The 12,667-nt window shown below is 50.6% G+C and overlaps 1 protein-coding gene across 2 annotated transcripts in view; it reads right to left on the bottom strand.

The window, feature by feature from the left end:
- Positions 1-8,768: 8,768 nt before the first annotated feature.
- Positions 8,769-12,667, bottom strand: part of AIFM3 (AIF family member 3) — a 284,806-nt gene continuing 280,907 nt past the window's right edge. The window contains exon 20 of one of the 2 annotated variants that reach the window (XM_085633940.1): positions 8,769-10,117. In XM_085633940.1, coding sequence (XP_085490066.1) covers positions 10,078-10,117 — 40 coding nt within the window. In that variant the 3' untranslated portion in view covers positions 8,769-10,077. The remainder of the gene's footprint in view (positions 10,118-12,667) is intronic. The other variant, XM_085633939.1, reaches the window with a different exon arrangement.

Here is a 12,667-nt window from a genome sequence, read left to right as displayed (position 1 = left end):
TAAAGCGTTACCCTCAGCTGGGGGGAGGCATACTGCCAGGACCCAGACTAAAAGAGCACAAATGGTGCTGGCAGCATACATACCGTCTGCCTCATTTATAAGCCCCTTGTGCTGCGTTGGCGGGCGCCCTATTTTTGGACACAATGGCAGAGCTCCAAAATATCTATATTTACAAGGTAGTAGATGCGTCACTTTTCCTTGCAATACATCCGTTTTAAATGCGTCGGTATCGGGTGCACCACAGTAGTTTTTAATTCATGCAAGGTAGGTCTTCCGTCGGTAAACACCGCCCAATAAAACTGATGTAGTGGTATTCATGACTTTTATGTTTTTTTTGCGTATCGGACCACTGGCTGCCAATATGTCACAGTCCCTACGCCTGCTAAACCCAGGCGTAGGAATGACGCATTGGCTGTGGCCAAAGGATCACACCAGCTGTAGTGACTAGACTGCAATCTGCAATCAAGACACAAGGTAAGTGGGCCACAGAAGGCAGGTATGTGCATGTAATGTCACATTTTGGGACATTACGTGCTCATGTTACACATACAAGTGGGCACTATGCCCACTTGTATGCGTATAATCAAGGACCAATCTGCTAGAGCACAAAGTGACGTTGTCACCTCTCACGCTCTAACACATTGGTTCCTATACAGTAGGCGATGCGTCAGTGAAAACTGATTTGAATAGTTTTATGATGCAGTGCCTCACGCACTGATGCATCGCTGCGCAAATGCAGGGATGCGTGAGTTCTCATAAATGACTGCGTGTTTTCAAGTAATAATAACTGCTACCGGGCCTAAGACCAGGCGAGGCCAGACCACAGAATTTTCTGAGCAGGACAGAATCATGTTGAATGATGTGGCAAGGGGCTGCTGACATATGACATAGAACAGTGCCTTAGAAAAGAGTGGGTACATAGCGTGGCACAGGTCATAATTATGGGCTTAAAATAAAAATAGTAAGCACAGAATTAAACAGAGATCGAAATGGCCCTAACGTCAATAACCGGAGCACCAAGAGGGCTAGTGACAGCGTGACAAGGAGCAAAGTACTCAGTACCTCATCGGACATGCACTCTGTCAGACGTCCGTGGACACTTGCACCCACCCGTACGCCCATTTGCTCATTCTTACAGCATTCTTGCAGTAGCCACGTGGGATGTGGTGCACTGAAAATGAAACGAAGGCCAAACAGGCGGTCCAGGAGCGGAGCCAGGCACTCAAAACAAATGAATAAATGACAAGATAGAAAACACGTGGCTTCTAAAAAGAAACAATACAAAACTAAATGGAGCCATCAGCTGACCTATACATTCCCCACACAGAGTCCTCAGCTGCTCTCTACTTACCACACTCACAGCCCACACCAACCCTCTCCATGCCACAGACAGAACCCGTAGCTGCCATGTAACTCACTGCCACACACGGAACCCTAAGCTGCCCTCGACACACCACAGACAGAGCTCTGAGATGCTTTCCACACACCACCTACAGATCCTTCAGGTGCCCTCCACACACCACACAGCTTTCAGCTCCCTCCACACACAAGAGAGCCTTCAGATGCCCTCAACAAACAACATACAGAGCCCTCAGCTGCTTTCCACATTCTGCACACAGATCTCTCCACTGTCCATCTGGCACCACATACAGGAGCTCATTTACAAGCCCCTTGCGCCGCCGATGGATCACTTGTTGTGATGCACCGACGGGGCATTTTGCTGCCCCATATTTACAAGGACACGAAAAGCCACCCGGCTTGGCTTTTCCTCTCCTTGTAAATATGGCCCCTTTACATGCAGCACTTTCCGTGGAAGTGGCATTCCAAGGGTGTAGCTGTGGGTGTTCTCATGCAAGAGCCTTAAATCGAAATGGGGGGTGGAAGAGCAAATCTTTAAAGAAGTCTACCTCCTGAGCCCCTCCAAGGACTTGCATCAGAATTATCAAATATAAGAAGTAGTTCCTCTGTTAGGCAGATGCACGGATTGGTGCTATCAGGCCAGAGTAAGTGTCGCTGGGAGATCTCTAATTCAGATCATAATGCCCTCACACACCTGTTGAGGTGTCATGCTTCATCATCGGGCGCTCCTCGTCAGGCCGGCGCTGCAATGTCTGACAGGCCTTGTGGATGCTTTAGTGGAGTTCTTTTGATCTGAGGACGCCGTAAATGGTGAGTGCAAGTGGGAAATATGAGTGGTGAGTTCTAGTGTATATAAAGTGGCTTAAAAACACCAGGACTAAGTAAAAATTGTACCACTGTTTTTACTTAGTCCTGGAACCCATATCTGATTAAATAGGTTTCTTGTGGGCTCCTGTGCCTATTTTAAGTCACTTTATTTACACTAGAACTCACAACTCATATTGATGAAGCATGACACCCCAACGTGCCCCCCTGACCCCCCCACCCCCGAGTCGTGCCGGCTGTGACTGGAGAGGAGGACGGATGGGTGGGTGATGGGTGGGTGATGGATGTATGGATAGATGGACGGACGGAAGAATGGACGGACGGGTTGATTTTGGTACCCAGTCCGGCAGTGGATCCATTGGTTGATACCTTTCAGTTCGTGCTCTTCAGTTCTGGATCTCTCTCTCATCTACATTGAGATAATTCCAATTTACTACATTCATGTATACAAGTGCAGACCTTTTGTTTGATTGCGTAAATCCTTCATTAAAAATGATATCATGGAAGGAGGAGCCTAGCGCGCAACCAAGATGGCCGCGTAGGTGCGAGGCTCCCGAGGACCTCCGTGACCTCCTACATAAATCCTGAAAATATCCTGTTCTAGATGAGGGGACTGTGTTGGTGAGCCCGAGCTGAGGTGTCACCCGCTTTCCGCTTCCAAATTGGACCTCGGACACCGGCGGGAGCACCGATTGAGGTTTGCGGCCTTCTCCACGCCGGCCCCCCGGATTGGAGTTGCGGGGCGATCCGGAGACAAAGTGATCAACAGCGGCGGGCAGGGCTGGGCGACTCGCGTACCCCGCACTTTCACTTTCGCTTTTGCACCCTCCTTGCTGTGTAGGCGAGGTTGGGTTGCGGGGCGGTGTGCGGTGGTGTGGCCTCGTTGGGGTGCCCTGCTGGCCCGCCGGCTGTGATCCGTCCTGCGGACCTGTGGTTGCCCCCCCCCGGAGCCCGTGAACTGGTTTGTCGGCTTTTTCCGAGGTGATTGGCACGATTTGGGGACTGAACCCATGTCCACAAAGCAAGATGGCGACCGGGCAAAGGTGAAATCGACCCGCCGTGGCGCAGCCCATCAGTCCAACAGCATGGACCGCTACACCCTCCAGAAGGGATCTCCCGAGGTGCCGCGTGGGTCCCCTGAGGGCCCGACTGATGCTCCTGCGCTGCCCGCGGATCTGACCCTGCGAGATGTCATGGGCGCTATCGCCGAGATGAAGGCCTCGGTGGATCAGCGCTTTGACACACTGGCGCAAAAGATTGACTCGGTCCACGTGGATGTTGGCCTGGTGAGGGCTGATTTATCCAAGACCAATGACCGGGTCGATTCTTTGGCCCACACCACCTCGGGCCTTACAGCGGACGTGGCGGCCCTCCAAAAGGAGGTGCGCCGGCTTGGCCAGGCGAGCGCCCTGATGGATCGTCGACTGGAGGATTCTGAGGGTCGGGCCCGGAGGAACAATGTCCGCATTGTCGGGGTGCCGGAGGGACGTGAGGAGGCGGCGGCGGACCTGTTTGTGGAGGACCTGATTCTCACCCATCTCCAGCCCCGGGGGCTGAGTAAATTCTTTGCGGTGGAACGTGCCCACAGGGTTCCCGGAGGAAGACCTAAGGCCGGAGCCCCTCCGAGGCCTCTCATTGCCCGGATTTTCAACTTTCGGGACAGAGACGCTATCCTTCAGACTTCTAGGCAACAAGGACCGGTCAGACTTGACAATATGGACGTAAACTTCTATCCTGATTTCACCCCAGCGGTCCAGAAGCAGAGACTGAGCTTTCTCGGAGTCAAACGTCGTCTACGGGACTTGAACCTCAAGTATGCGATGCTTTTTCCAGCTAAGTTGCGGGTGGAAGTGGATGGCCGCACGCACTTTTTTGATCGTCCCGAGGCGGCCGGGGACTGGTTGGACTCCTTGCCCGGGGATCGGGGCCGGGGGGGTGGGGGGGGGCGCGGTTGGAGGGGAGGGCTCGCCGGATCAGGACTGAGGGACTAATAGTAGGCCTCGCTCTGGACAACATTGTCGTCATTTTTGACTGTTCGTTAAGTCTCCCTCCTGTGGAGGTGGTATGGGGTCTCTTGGGGGCTCTCCCTCCTCCTCTGGGGGACTAGTTAGTTTAATCATTCATGGGGCGACAGGCACACTGCACTTTGGGGGGGCTGTTTGGGCTCATGCAGGGGTGCAGGGAGGGGGGAGTTCTGTTGGGATGGGTGGGTTGGGGTGGGGTGTTGTTCGTTTTTACCGCAAGGCAAACCCTTTATTGTATTGGTGTTTTTAAGGTGCTCTCGGGGGGACGAATGATGGCTTCTGTATGTGATGGGGGGTAGGGACCTGACTTTATTGTCCTGGAACGTTAACGGACTGGGGGATAGGATTAAGCGAGGTGTGGTCCTGCAGTATTTGAAACGACTTTCGCCGGATGTGGTCTTTCTGCAGGAGACACACCTTATTGGTAATTCCTATTGTGCCATGAATCGGCGTGGCTATCGCTTGGTGGCCCACTCGGGCTTCACGTCGGGCTCACGGGGGGTGGGCATCATGGTGAAGAACTCGCTCCCGTTGGAAATAGACGAGGTGCGCCATGATGAGAGGGGACGCTACACTGTCTTAGTGGGGAGAATGGAGGGTAAAGTAGTTGTCTTTGTATCAGTGTACGTCCCACCGGGGTTACAGTCTACGACTTTTGCAGACCTAGGGCGCCTCCTCCTTGACCTTCCGGGGGGGCTTCTGGTGGTTGGGGGGGACTTCAATGCGGTGGTTTCTGGGACTGTGGATCGTCACCCCCCTAGGGACCTCCCCCGGGCGCAGGCGTGGCTGTCCGGCTTCTTAGATACACTGGGATTGGTGGACTGCTGGCGCTTAAAACATCCCACGCAGCTGCAGTACACTTTCCACTCGGGTGCCCATGGTAGCCTCTCACGGCTTGATTATGTCCTTGTCCCTGCGGCCTATGTTGGGAGGGTAGGAGAGGTGCGCCATTTGGCGCGGGGTATTTCAGATCACTCCCCGCTCCTGTTGCACGTTGATGTCTTCCCGAGGGGGGAGGGCAGGGTAGCTCCAATCAATGCCTGGTACCTGCGCGACCCCACTATTCGCGCTGATTTGATTAAATCCTTGCAGCGGTATTTCGATGAGAATGTGGGGTCCGTCCCTTCGGCTATCTCCCTGTGGGAAGCCTTCAAAACAGTTCTTAGAGGGGAGGCCCTCTCCTTTATTTCCCATGCCCGGAGGCGCGAGCAGGAGGAGGTGACCCGGGTGGAGGCCGAAATCGCTGAATTGGAGGGTGATCTAGAGGGTGGGGTGACAGATGCTGCACTACATGTCCTACAACTTAAGCAGGCGGCCTACAGGGCCCTCGTCACGGAGGCGGCCAGGGGCCTCTATAGAGAGCAACAGGGGCGACTGTATGATGTGGGTGATAAGGCTGGTAAACTGCTTGCATGGTTGGATAAAAAGGAGAGAGCGAGTCGTGTGGTCCCGCTGATTGAGAGGATGGATGGTGTGCGTGTCACCGAGCCAGAAGACATTGTCTCTTGTTTCGCGGATTATTTCCGCGAGGTATATTCCCCGGTTTCTCCCTGCTCGGAGGAGGATTCCCATGCCCTGCTTAGGGATATCGCGCTGCCTTCCCTTTCGGTGGAAGACAGGGTGTCGTTAGATGCCGCTCCTACCTCCGACGAAATTGCCCTCGCCATACGCTCGGTCGCATCCGGCAAGGCCATGGGCCCGAACGGTATCCCTGTCGAGTTGTATAAGCTGCGACCGGATGTACTGGCACCCCACCTCCGTGCGATGTTCCTGGCGGCCCACTCGCTGGGCTCCCTCCCGCCGGACCAACGTCTGGCTACAATCGTGGTGATCCACAAGGAAGGGAGACCTCGAGACCGGGTTACATCCTACCGGCCTATCTCGCTCTTGAATGCGGAGCCCAAAATCCTCGCCAAGGTGCTAGCCAACCGGCTGGTCGGCGTGGTGGGCGATTTGGTCCACCAAGACCAGTCCGGCTTTATTCCCCATCGCAATACGGCCCTTAATCTGCGGCGCTTGCACGGGGTGCTCGCGCGTGTCCCGTTTGTGCGGGAGCCGGCCATATTGGCGTCCTTAGACGCCACCATGGCGTTTGACACGCTCGAGTGGCCATACATCTGGGCTATGCTGGCGAAGTTTGGATTTGGCCCGGGGTTCATCAGCTGGGTCAAATTGTTGTATTCGGGCCCATTGGCGCAGGTGGTGGTGAATGGAAGAGTATCGGTCCCATTCGAGCTGGGACGGGGCACGCGACAGGGCTGTCCCTTGTCGCCGCTCCTGTTCGCGCTGGCCATGGAACCCCTGGCGGAGTGGCTGCGGTGGCACCCTTCCATCCGTGGTCTCCGTTGGACCCCCGAGTATGAGGACCGCGTGTCCCTATACGCTGACGATATCCTTTTGTACCTAGCCTCCCCGCGTAAATCACTGATTGTCCTGGTTGATGTTTTGAGCTCATTCGGCCGCAACTCAGGCCTTGTCATCAACTGGGCTAAATCATGTGTGTATGTGCTTTCCGGGGAGGCTCCCGTCCTCCCGTGGGGCTGTCCGATCCAGATTGCCTCACAGGGGTTTCGGTACCTGGGGGTTTACATTACTCTGGACCCGGAGGCCCGCTACGAGCGGAATTTGCTTCCCCCCCTCCAGCGCTTGAAGGAGGACGTCGCGCGCTGGCGGCGCCTGCCGCTTTCGCCGCTCGGCCGGGCGGCATTGTTTAAGATGATGTCGTTGCCACGCTTCCTGTACGCTCTCCAGAATACTATGGATTTAGTCCCGGCGCGCTACTTCCGTGAGGTGGAGAGTCTACAGCGCCGCCTGTTCTGGGACGGGAGGCCACGTATTGCCCTGGCGAAGTTGACGCTCCCATGGTACGACGGGGGGATTGCCCTCCCGGATATTAAACGGTATTACTGGGCCTCCCAGCTAGCTGCGATTAATCATGGCCTTTACGGGCCCGCCTTAAACCCGGCATTTGAAATGGACAAGATGCTCCTGCCTGGTGGCGACTATAATCGAGCGCTCTACTCTGGCGCGCCCGGACCCCGCCTGACGGGACCTACGCGTGTCATGGTACGCGTATGGCACGCGGCTAACGCAGCTATGGGGTGGAAGGACCGTTTGACCCGGGCATCACCGTTGTACGCGTCTGAGAGATTGGGCTCCCTGTGGACCTCGAAGGGCTTCGAGAAGTGGGACACGATCGGCATCAGTAAAGTGGGGGACCTCTGGACGAGGGGGGGATTTAAAACATTCGAGACGCTGCAGACGGAGTTTCAGCTGCAGGGCAGTGAATACTTTCGGTACTTGCAGGTCCGTCACGCGCTGGGCTCAGTCTTCCCAGACGTCGCCTCCATCCCGGAGTCTTCCCCCCTGGAGGATAGAGTGCTGGATGGCCACGTTCCGGACAGCACGATCTCCCTTATTTACAAAAAATTGATTAATGACCGCTCGGGCTTGCTGACTGGCCTCCGCGAGGTTTGGGTTGCCGACGGGCTGGAGTTGGACGACGAAGACTGGATTTCCGCGGTGGCCTCTCCGAAGGAGGTGGCCATACCGGCTCGCCTTCGCTTCGTCCAGCTTAAGATACTCCATCGGGTTTACATGACGGGGCCAAGGCTTCTGCGTATGGGCTATGCTGAGGATGGGTTGTGTAAGCGTGGGTGTGGTGCTTTGGCGACTTTCTTGCATATTTTGTGGGAATGCCCGAAGGTGGAGCGATTCTGGCGTGGTGTGCATGAGGTCCTGCGAGTGGTTACGCATGTCGCGCTGCTACCTGAAGCGAGGAGATGCCTGCTGAATGTGTGGGAACCAACTGACTACTCGGTTCCGCAGACGCGATGGGTGACTCTGGGATATATGATAGCTAAGCGTGACATTGCTCAACTGTGGGGATCCCAGAGGCCCCCGGCGGTGTCGGCCTGGAAAGAACACATGGATTGGTGCATGTTCCGAGAAAAGGTGGTGTATGTGGCGAGGGGTAAGCCTGGGGCATGGGTGAAAGTATGGGGCCCCTGGAACGCCTACCGCGGGGGTATCTGCGCGCCACCACTGCTGCCTGCGGCCTCACCAGCCCCGTCCCCTTAGTTGACTCCTTTCCCTAGCCCCGAGCACAGAGTTCCCCCAGTCCTCGATCTGTTCCCCTTCCCCTCTTTAGACTCCTGTGGATGGCTGGGGTCCCCTATTCGGGGAGCACGTGCTGTTACTTTCGATTGCGGGTTGCCTTGCGGGTGTGGTTTTTGTGTTGTTTGTATAAAATGAAACCGTATTGTGGGGTCAGAGTGATGTGGCCCACGACGCTGATACCTCCTGATTTTGCTTCTCTGCAACGCCAAGTGTTTTTGTACGTATGTCATATGCTCCTGTCATTCTAGCGGCCGGCCGGAAGGTTGTGGGCCCATACTTGTATATTCTTGAGATTGCAATAAACGGTTTCAAAAAAAAAAAAAAAAAAAAAAAAAAATGATATCATGCATATTACCAAGCATCCTGTTAGCATTGTACGAGCATAAACGTCAATCCTTGCCACTGAATACAATTGATATCCATTATAGACCTGCCATTTGATGACGAACTCTTCCATGTTTTTATTTTTCATATCACAGCTCATCCTAATCAAAGAGGGCAAGCACTTCAGCCTTCTTCTATCATTGATTTCCCTCATCAATTACAGTGAACCAATGAGATTTCTCTGCTTGAACAATATTTTCGAGGTATGTCTTCTGGTTCCTTCTTGCTACATGACTTTCCAGATTACTTTTCAAAAAACTTCATTTCCTTAAAAAAAAAGCATGGGAGCTTTTAGGGCAGACAGATGAATTTAAGCAAACAATGCTTGCTGTTCCATTTAAGAAACTGACATGTTTTATTTCATAAAACTATCATCTATCAAACCTGCAAACCAGTTAAAATGGCAAGAATTCAAACTAGTGAACCAGGCCAAAAGTTATCAGCCCACTAGATAGTCTATAAGCAGTCGACATACAGTTCTGTGACATACAATAAGCATGACTGTCATTGTACAGCCCAAGTGAACATTCCTCACTCAAAGTAAAGGTACTTCAAGTTATTTCCGATAAATCCATGTCTTCTTAAAGTAGTGCATTCGTAGAACAAGCTCAGGTGGGCGTCAAGTTAATGATTTGTGAATTTGTCATTCAGTGCGTGAGATGGGTTCCATTTTTAGACATTCTATTGATGCGCAGGCACGTCCCATGCATTTTTGTGATTGGCAACCATTGCATAGAAGACATCTGTTTATGGGGAGAGGCACCTACTCCTTGTGCCGGCTAAGCCTCCTCCCAAACCCCGTCACTCAGCACCGGCTGGGAACCTCTTGAGAACTCTGTATGTTATCAAGATGATCCCTACAATCCCCAGCACCCCTGGCTTAGTAGAGCTAGTTCTCCCAATTATTTCCCTACAATCATAGCCACTATAGCATTAAAAAATGAAAAATATATTAATATATTCTCTTTGTCATGATGTAATCGCACCAGTGTTCGAAGCAAGATGTGAACGTGCACTTTTATGTGTCCTTAGACTGTTTGCCTAGGCCGTTAAGAGAACCCTCCTATCCATGGGGCCCTCAGTGGACCTGAGTGTGTTTGTCCTACTGGAGGTGTCTTTAGTGGACAAGAGCCCCTTCTCTCTGGACTGGCTTGGGGAATCCGTGGGGAGTGTGGGTCTCATTCCGGTTGATTCCTTGAAGCTCTACTCAACTCAGCGGCCAAGATCCTCCATTCCTGAGATGAGCTTCAAAGGTTTGAGACTTCTTCGTCTGGCGACCTTTAGTAAAATTAATGCTGTCTTAGATATGGGTGGTCCATGCCTTTCCGTCGTTCAGGTCTCTTCGGGTAAACCTCCCGACCCAACGCTAGGAGCCCTTTCCAGTCAGCCACGACATGTCACCAGTTCTGCGAGAAAAGGAGAGAAGTAACTGTTACTCAGAAAACATATACAATTGATGACTTTTTACTCTCATAAATGAAAAATGAAAATACCGTGCAGGTGCAGCCAGTGTAGCTTGATGCAACCGATACATGTATGAGCACTTGCTTCTAGTATCAAAGCATGACTTGAAAAGGACCAGAAGAGGGTGGGGGTGGACGAAGAAATGATCATGGTAGCGGGGATGGAGGAGAGAGAGAGCAGCAAGGAGAAAGGCAACTAACAGGGAGTGCTGATCAGTAAGTATGTGCATTTTATAGCACAGTTGTGCATATCATTTTATGTATTTGGTGTGTTTACTTTTGCAGAAAGTGGTTCAGGCAGAATACCTATAAAGTAATTTACATTGTATCAAACGGTAGCTAGTGAAGGGTGGGGGGGCTCTGTTTTGTCTTCTTTGTTGATAATCTGTAAATTAAAGTAATTGCAGCAGAGAGCTGTGTAGAAATCATAGGTCACAAAATAGATCCCAGTAACAATTTTTCTGTGGGTTTAAGCTCCTTATATGGAAATCTTTAAGTAAATCGCATGTCCGCAACTTAATTCACTGGGTTAATACCCGAAGATCTTTGGGTGAACTGAAAGGCAGATGTTCTAGTAGCAACAACATAGCTTAGTAGGCTCCAGCACCTATGGAAGTAAGTCCTTATCATCTTTAGGCTTAAATGCCAGTTGGATAGCTCAGTCGGTTAGAATCTGATGATGAAATCTGCGTGATTTCTGCAGGGCAAAGGTTTCAATTCCAGTAAGGTAGCTCAGTGTGTTCTTGCACCTGCTATACAGATATGTGTGTAACCTGCAAGTCACATAATCTGCCTCTAGTAAAGTAGATGTTTACATTTTTCCAACTCCACAACAGCAGTGCAGGACATAGCTTTTTCCACTCTGGATTATTTTTGGAAATTCTCTAAAGACTTGTCTGACTAATTCTGGCATGCAACCTGTCGCTTCTTGATTCATCATATATCTCGGTAGGTTTGCCCATGGCTAGTTTATCACAGATTTCAGTGTTACCTGGAAGAAAAACTACACTGGACTGTGCATGCCCAGGAAAGAGTTCAGCGATCTAAGGTTAAAGGGGTACCACCAAAGCTATCAATCCCTTCTCATAAGCAGTTCCTCAATTACTTAAACACTCCATTCACCATCTTCCCTTCTGTAACTAATGGTCTAATTAGAGCACTGATTTCCTAAAAGACCTAAGAATTTATATCATATACACACACACACACACACACACACACACACACACACACACACACATATTCCTCTTGGCCAGGAAAGAAGGATACACCCTCTGAGTTGCTCTATGATTGTTTATTAAGGTCATAAACATCAGAGTACGTACTAGGGTAGCACCGGAAACACCCAATGCATGTTGGCCTTGTTCACAGGTGGGTGTATGCTGTCCTCTTGCTGAGTTAAATAATACAAGTGAAATCGACATAGTTGTAAACGTCAAAGATGGGCTAATAATTTATTATTACCAACGTGATTGTGGCAGCCATATTGGATCATGGTGGTTGACATTATACCTATATGTCATCAACTTGGAATATTGATGTTATCACAAAGTGAAACACATCATCGGCATAAGATCAAAATAGAGGTATGTGTAAATAAAGAAGCGTATTGCATATCAAGAACAGAAAACCTGCCGTTCATACAATGTGTGTGCTAACGTCATAGACCTGCTAGTGCCAAGCGTACTTCCCTCAACATCATGATTATAGCTGCCATATTGGACAGTGGTGGTTTTATTATGTATATAACAGACAATGATATTGCTGGTTGCCAGATCGGTTGATAAACCAGCACCACATCAAAATGGATGTCCACAAACCACAGTGTACTCTGAAAACATGACAGTGTTTCATATGTATAATGTGGGTTAATGTCTGTTGTGTGCTGTTATGTTAATGTAATCAGAAGTGACATTTTGAAAGCTAATCATGATTATGCAGAAAAATTGATTTAATGGAGGAGAAGGGACTTACTGAATGAGAGGAATCCAAATTTCATAATTGCAAACAACACAAAATTTCCATACTCTACCTATTACACAAGATCCACAAATATATGAACAATTCCCCGAGAAGATCCATTGTGTCCTCCATAGGTTTGTTACTAGAAAATACCTCCAAATATGTAGACTTCATTTTGCCGCCATTTGTTACATACAAGACACCAAGGACTTCCTAGCCCATATTTGATGGGATACATTGGGCCCCAGACTTTTTTCTTTTGATCCTGGATGTAGAAAGTCTGTATACTAGCATAGGATATGAGGCAGGAATCATGGCATGCAGACATTTTCTCCAATCTAGGTCTATATCATACCTCTTCCACACTGAGATAATCTTAGAGATGATCGAACTGTGTCTGAAGAAGAACTTCTTTTTGTTTGATGACAAGTACTTTAAACAACAGGAGGGGACTGACATGGGTTCTTGTTTTGCCCCTATTTTTGCCAATCTGTTTCTGGTTAGTGGGAGGAACAGATGGTGGGTACCCGT

Source organism: Triturus cristatus, chromosome 11 (genome assembly GCF_964204655.1).
Source record: "Triturus cristatus chromosome 11, aTriCri1.1, whole genome shotgun sequence".
NCBI lineage: Eukaryota > Metazoa > Chordata > Amphibia > Caudata > Salamandridae > Triturus > Triturus cristatus.
The sequence above is the reverse complement of the archived record's forward strand: the minus strand, read 5'-3'. Positions and strand labels throughout refer to the sequence as shown.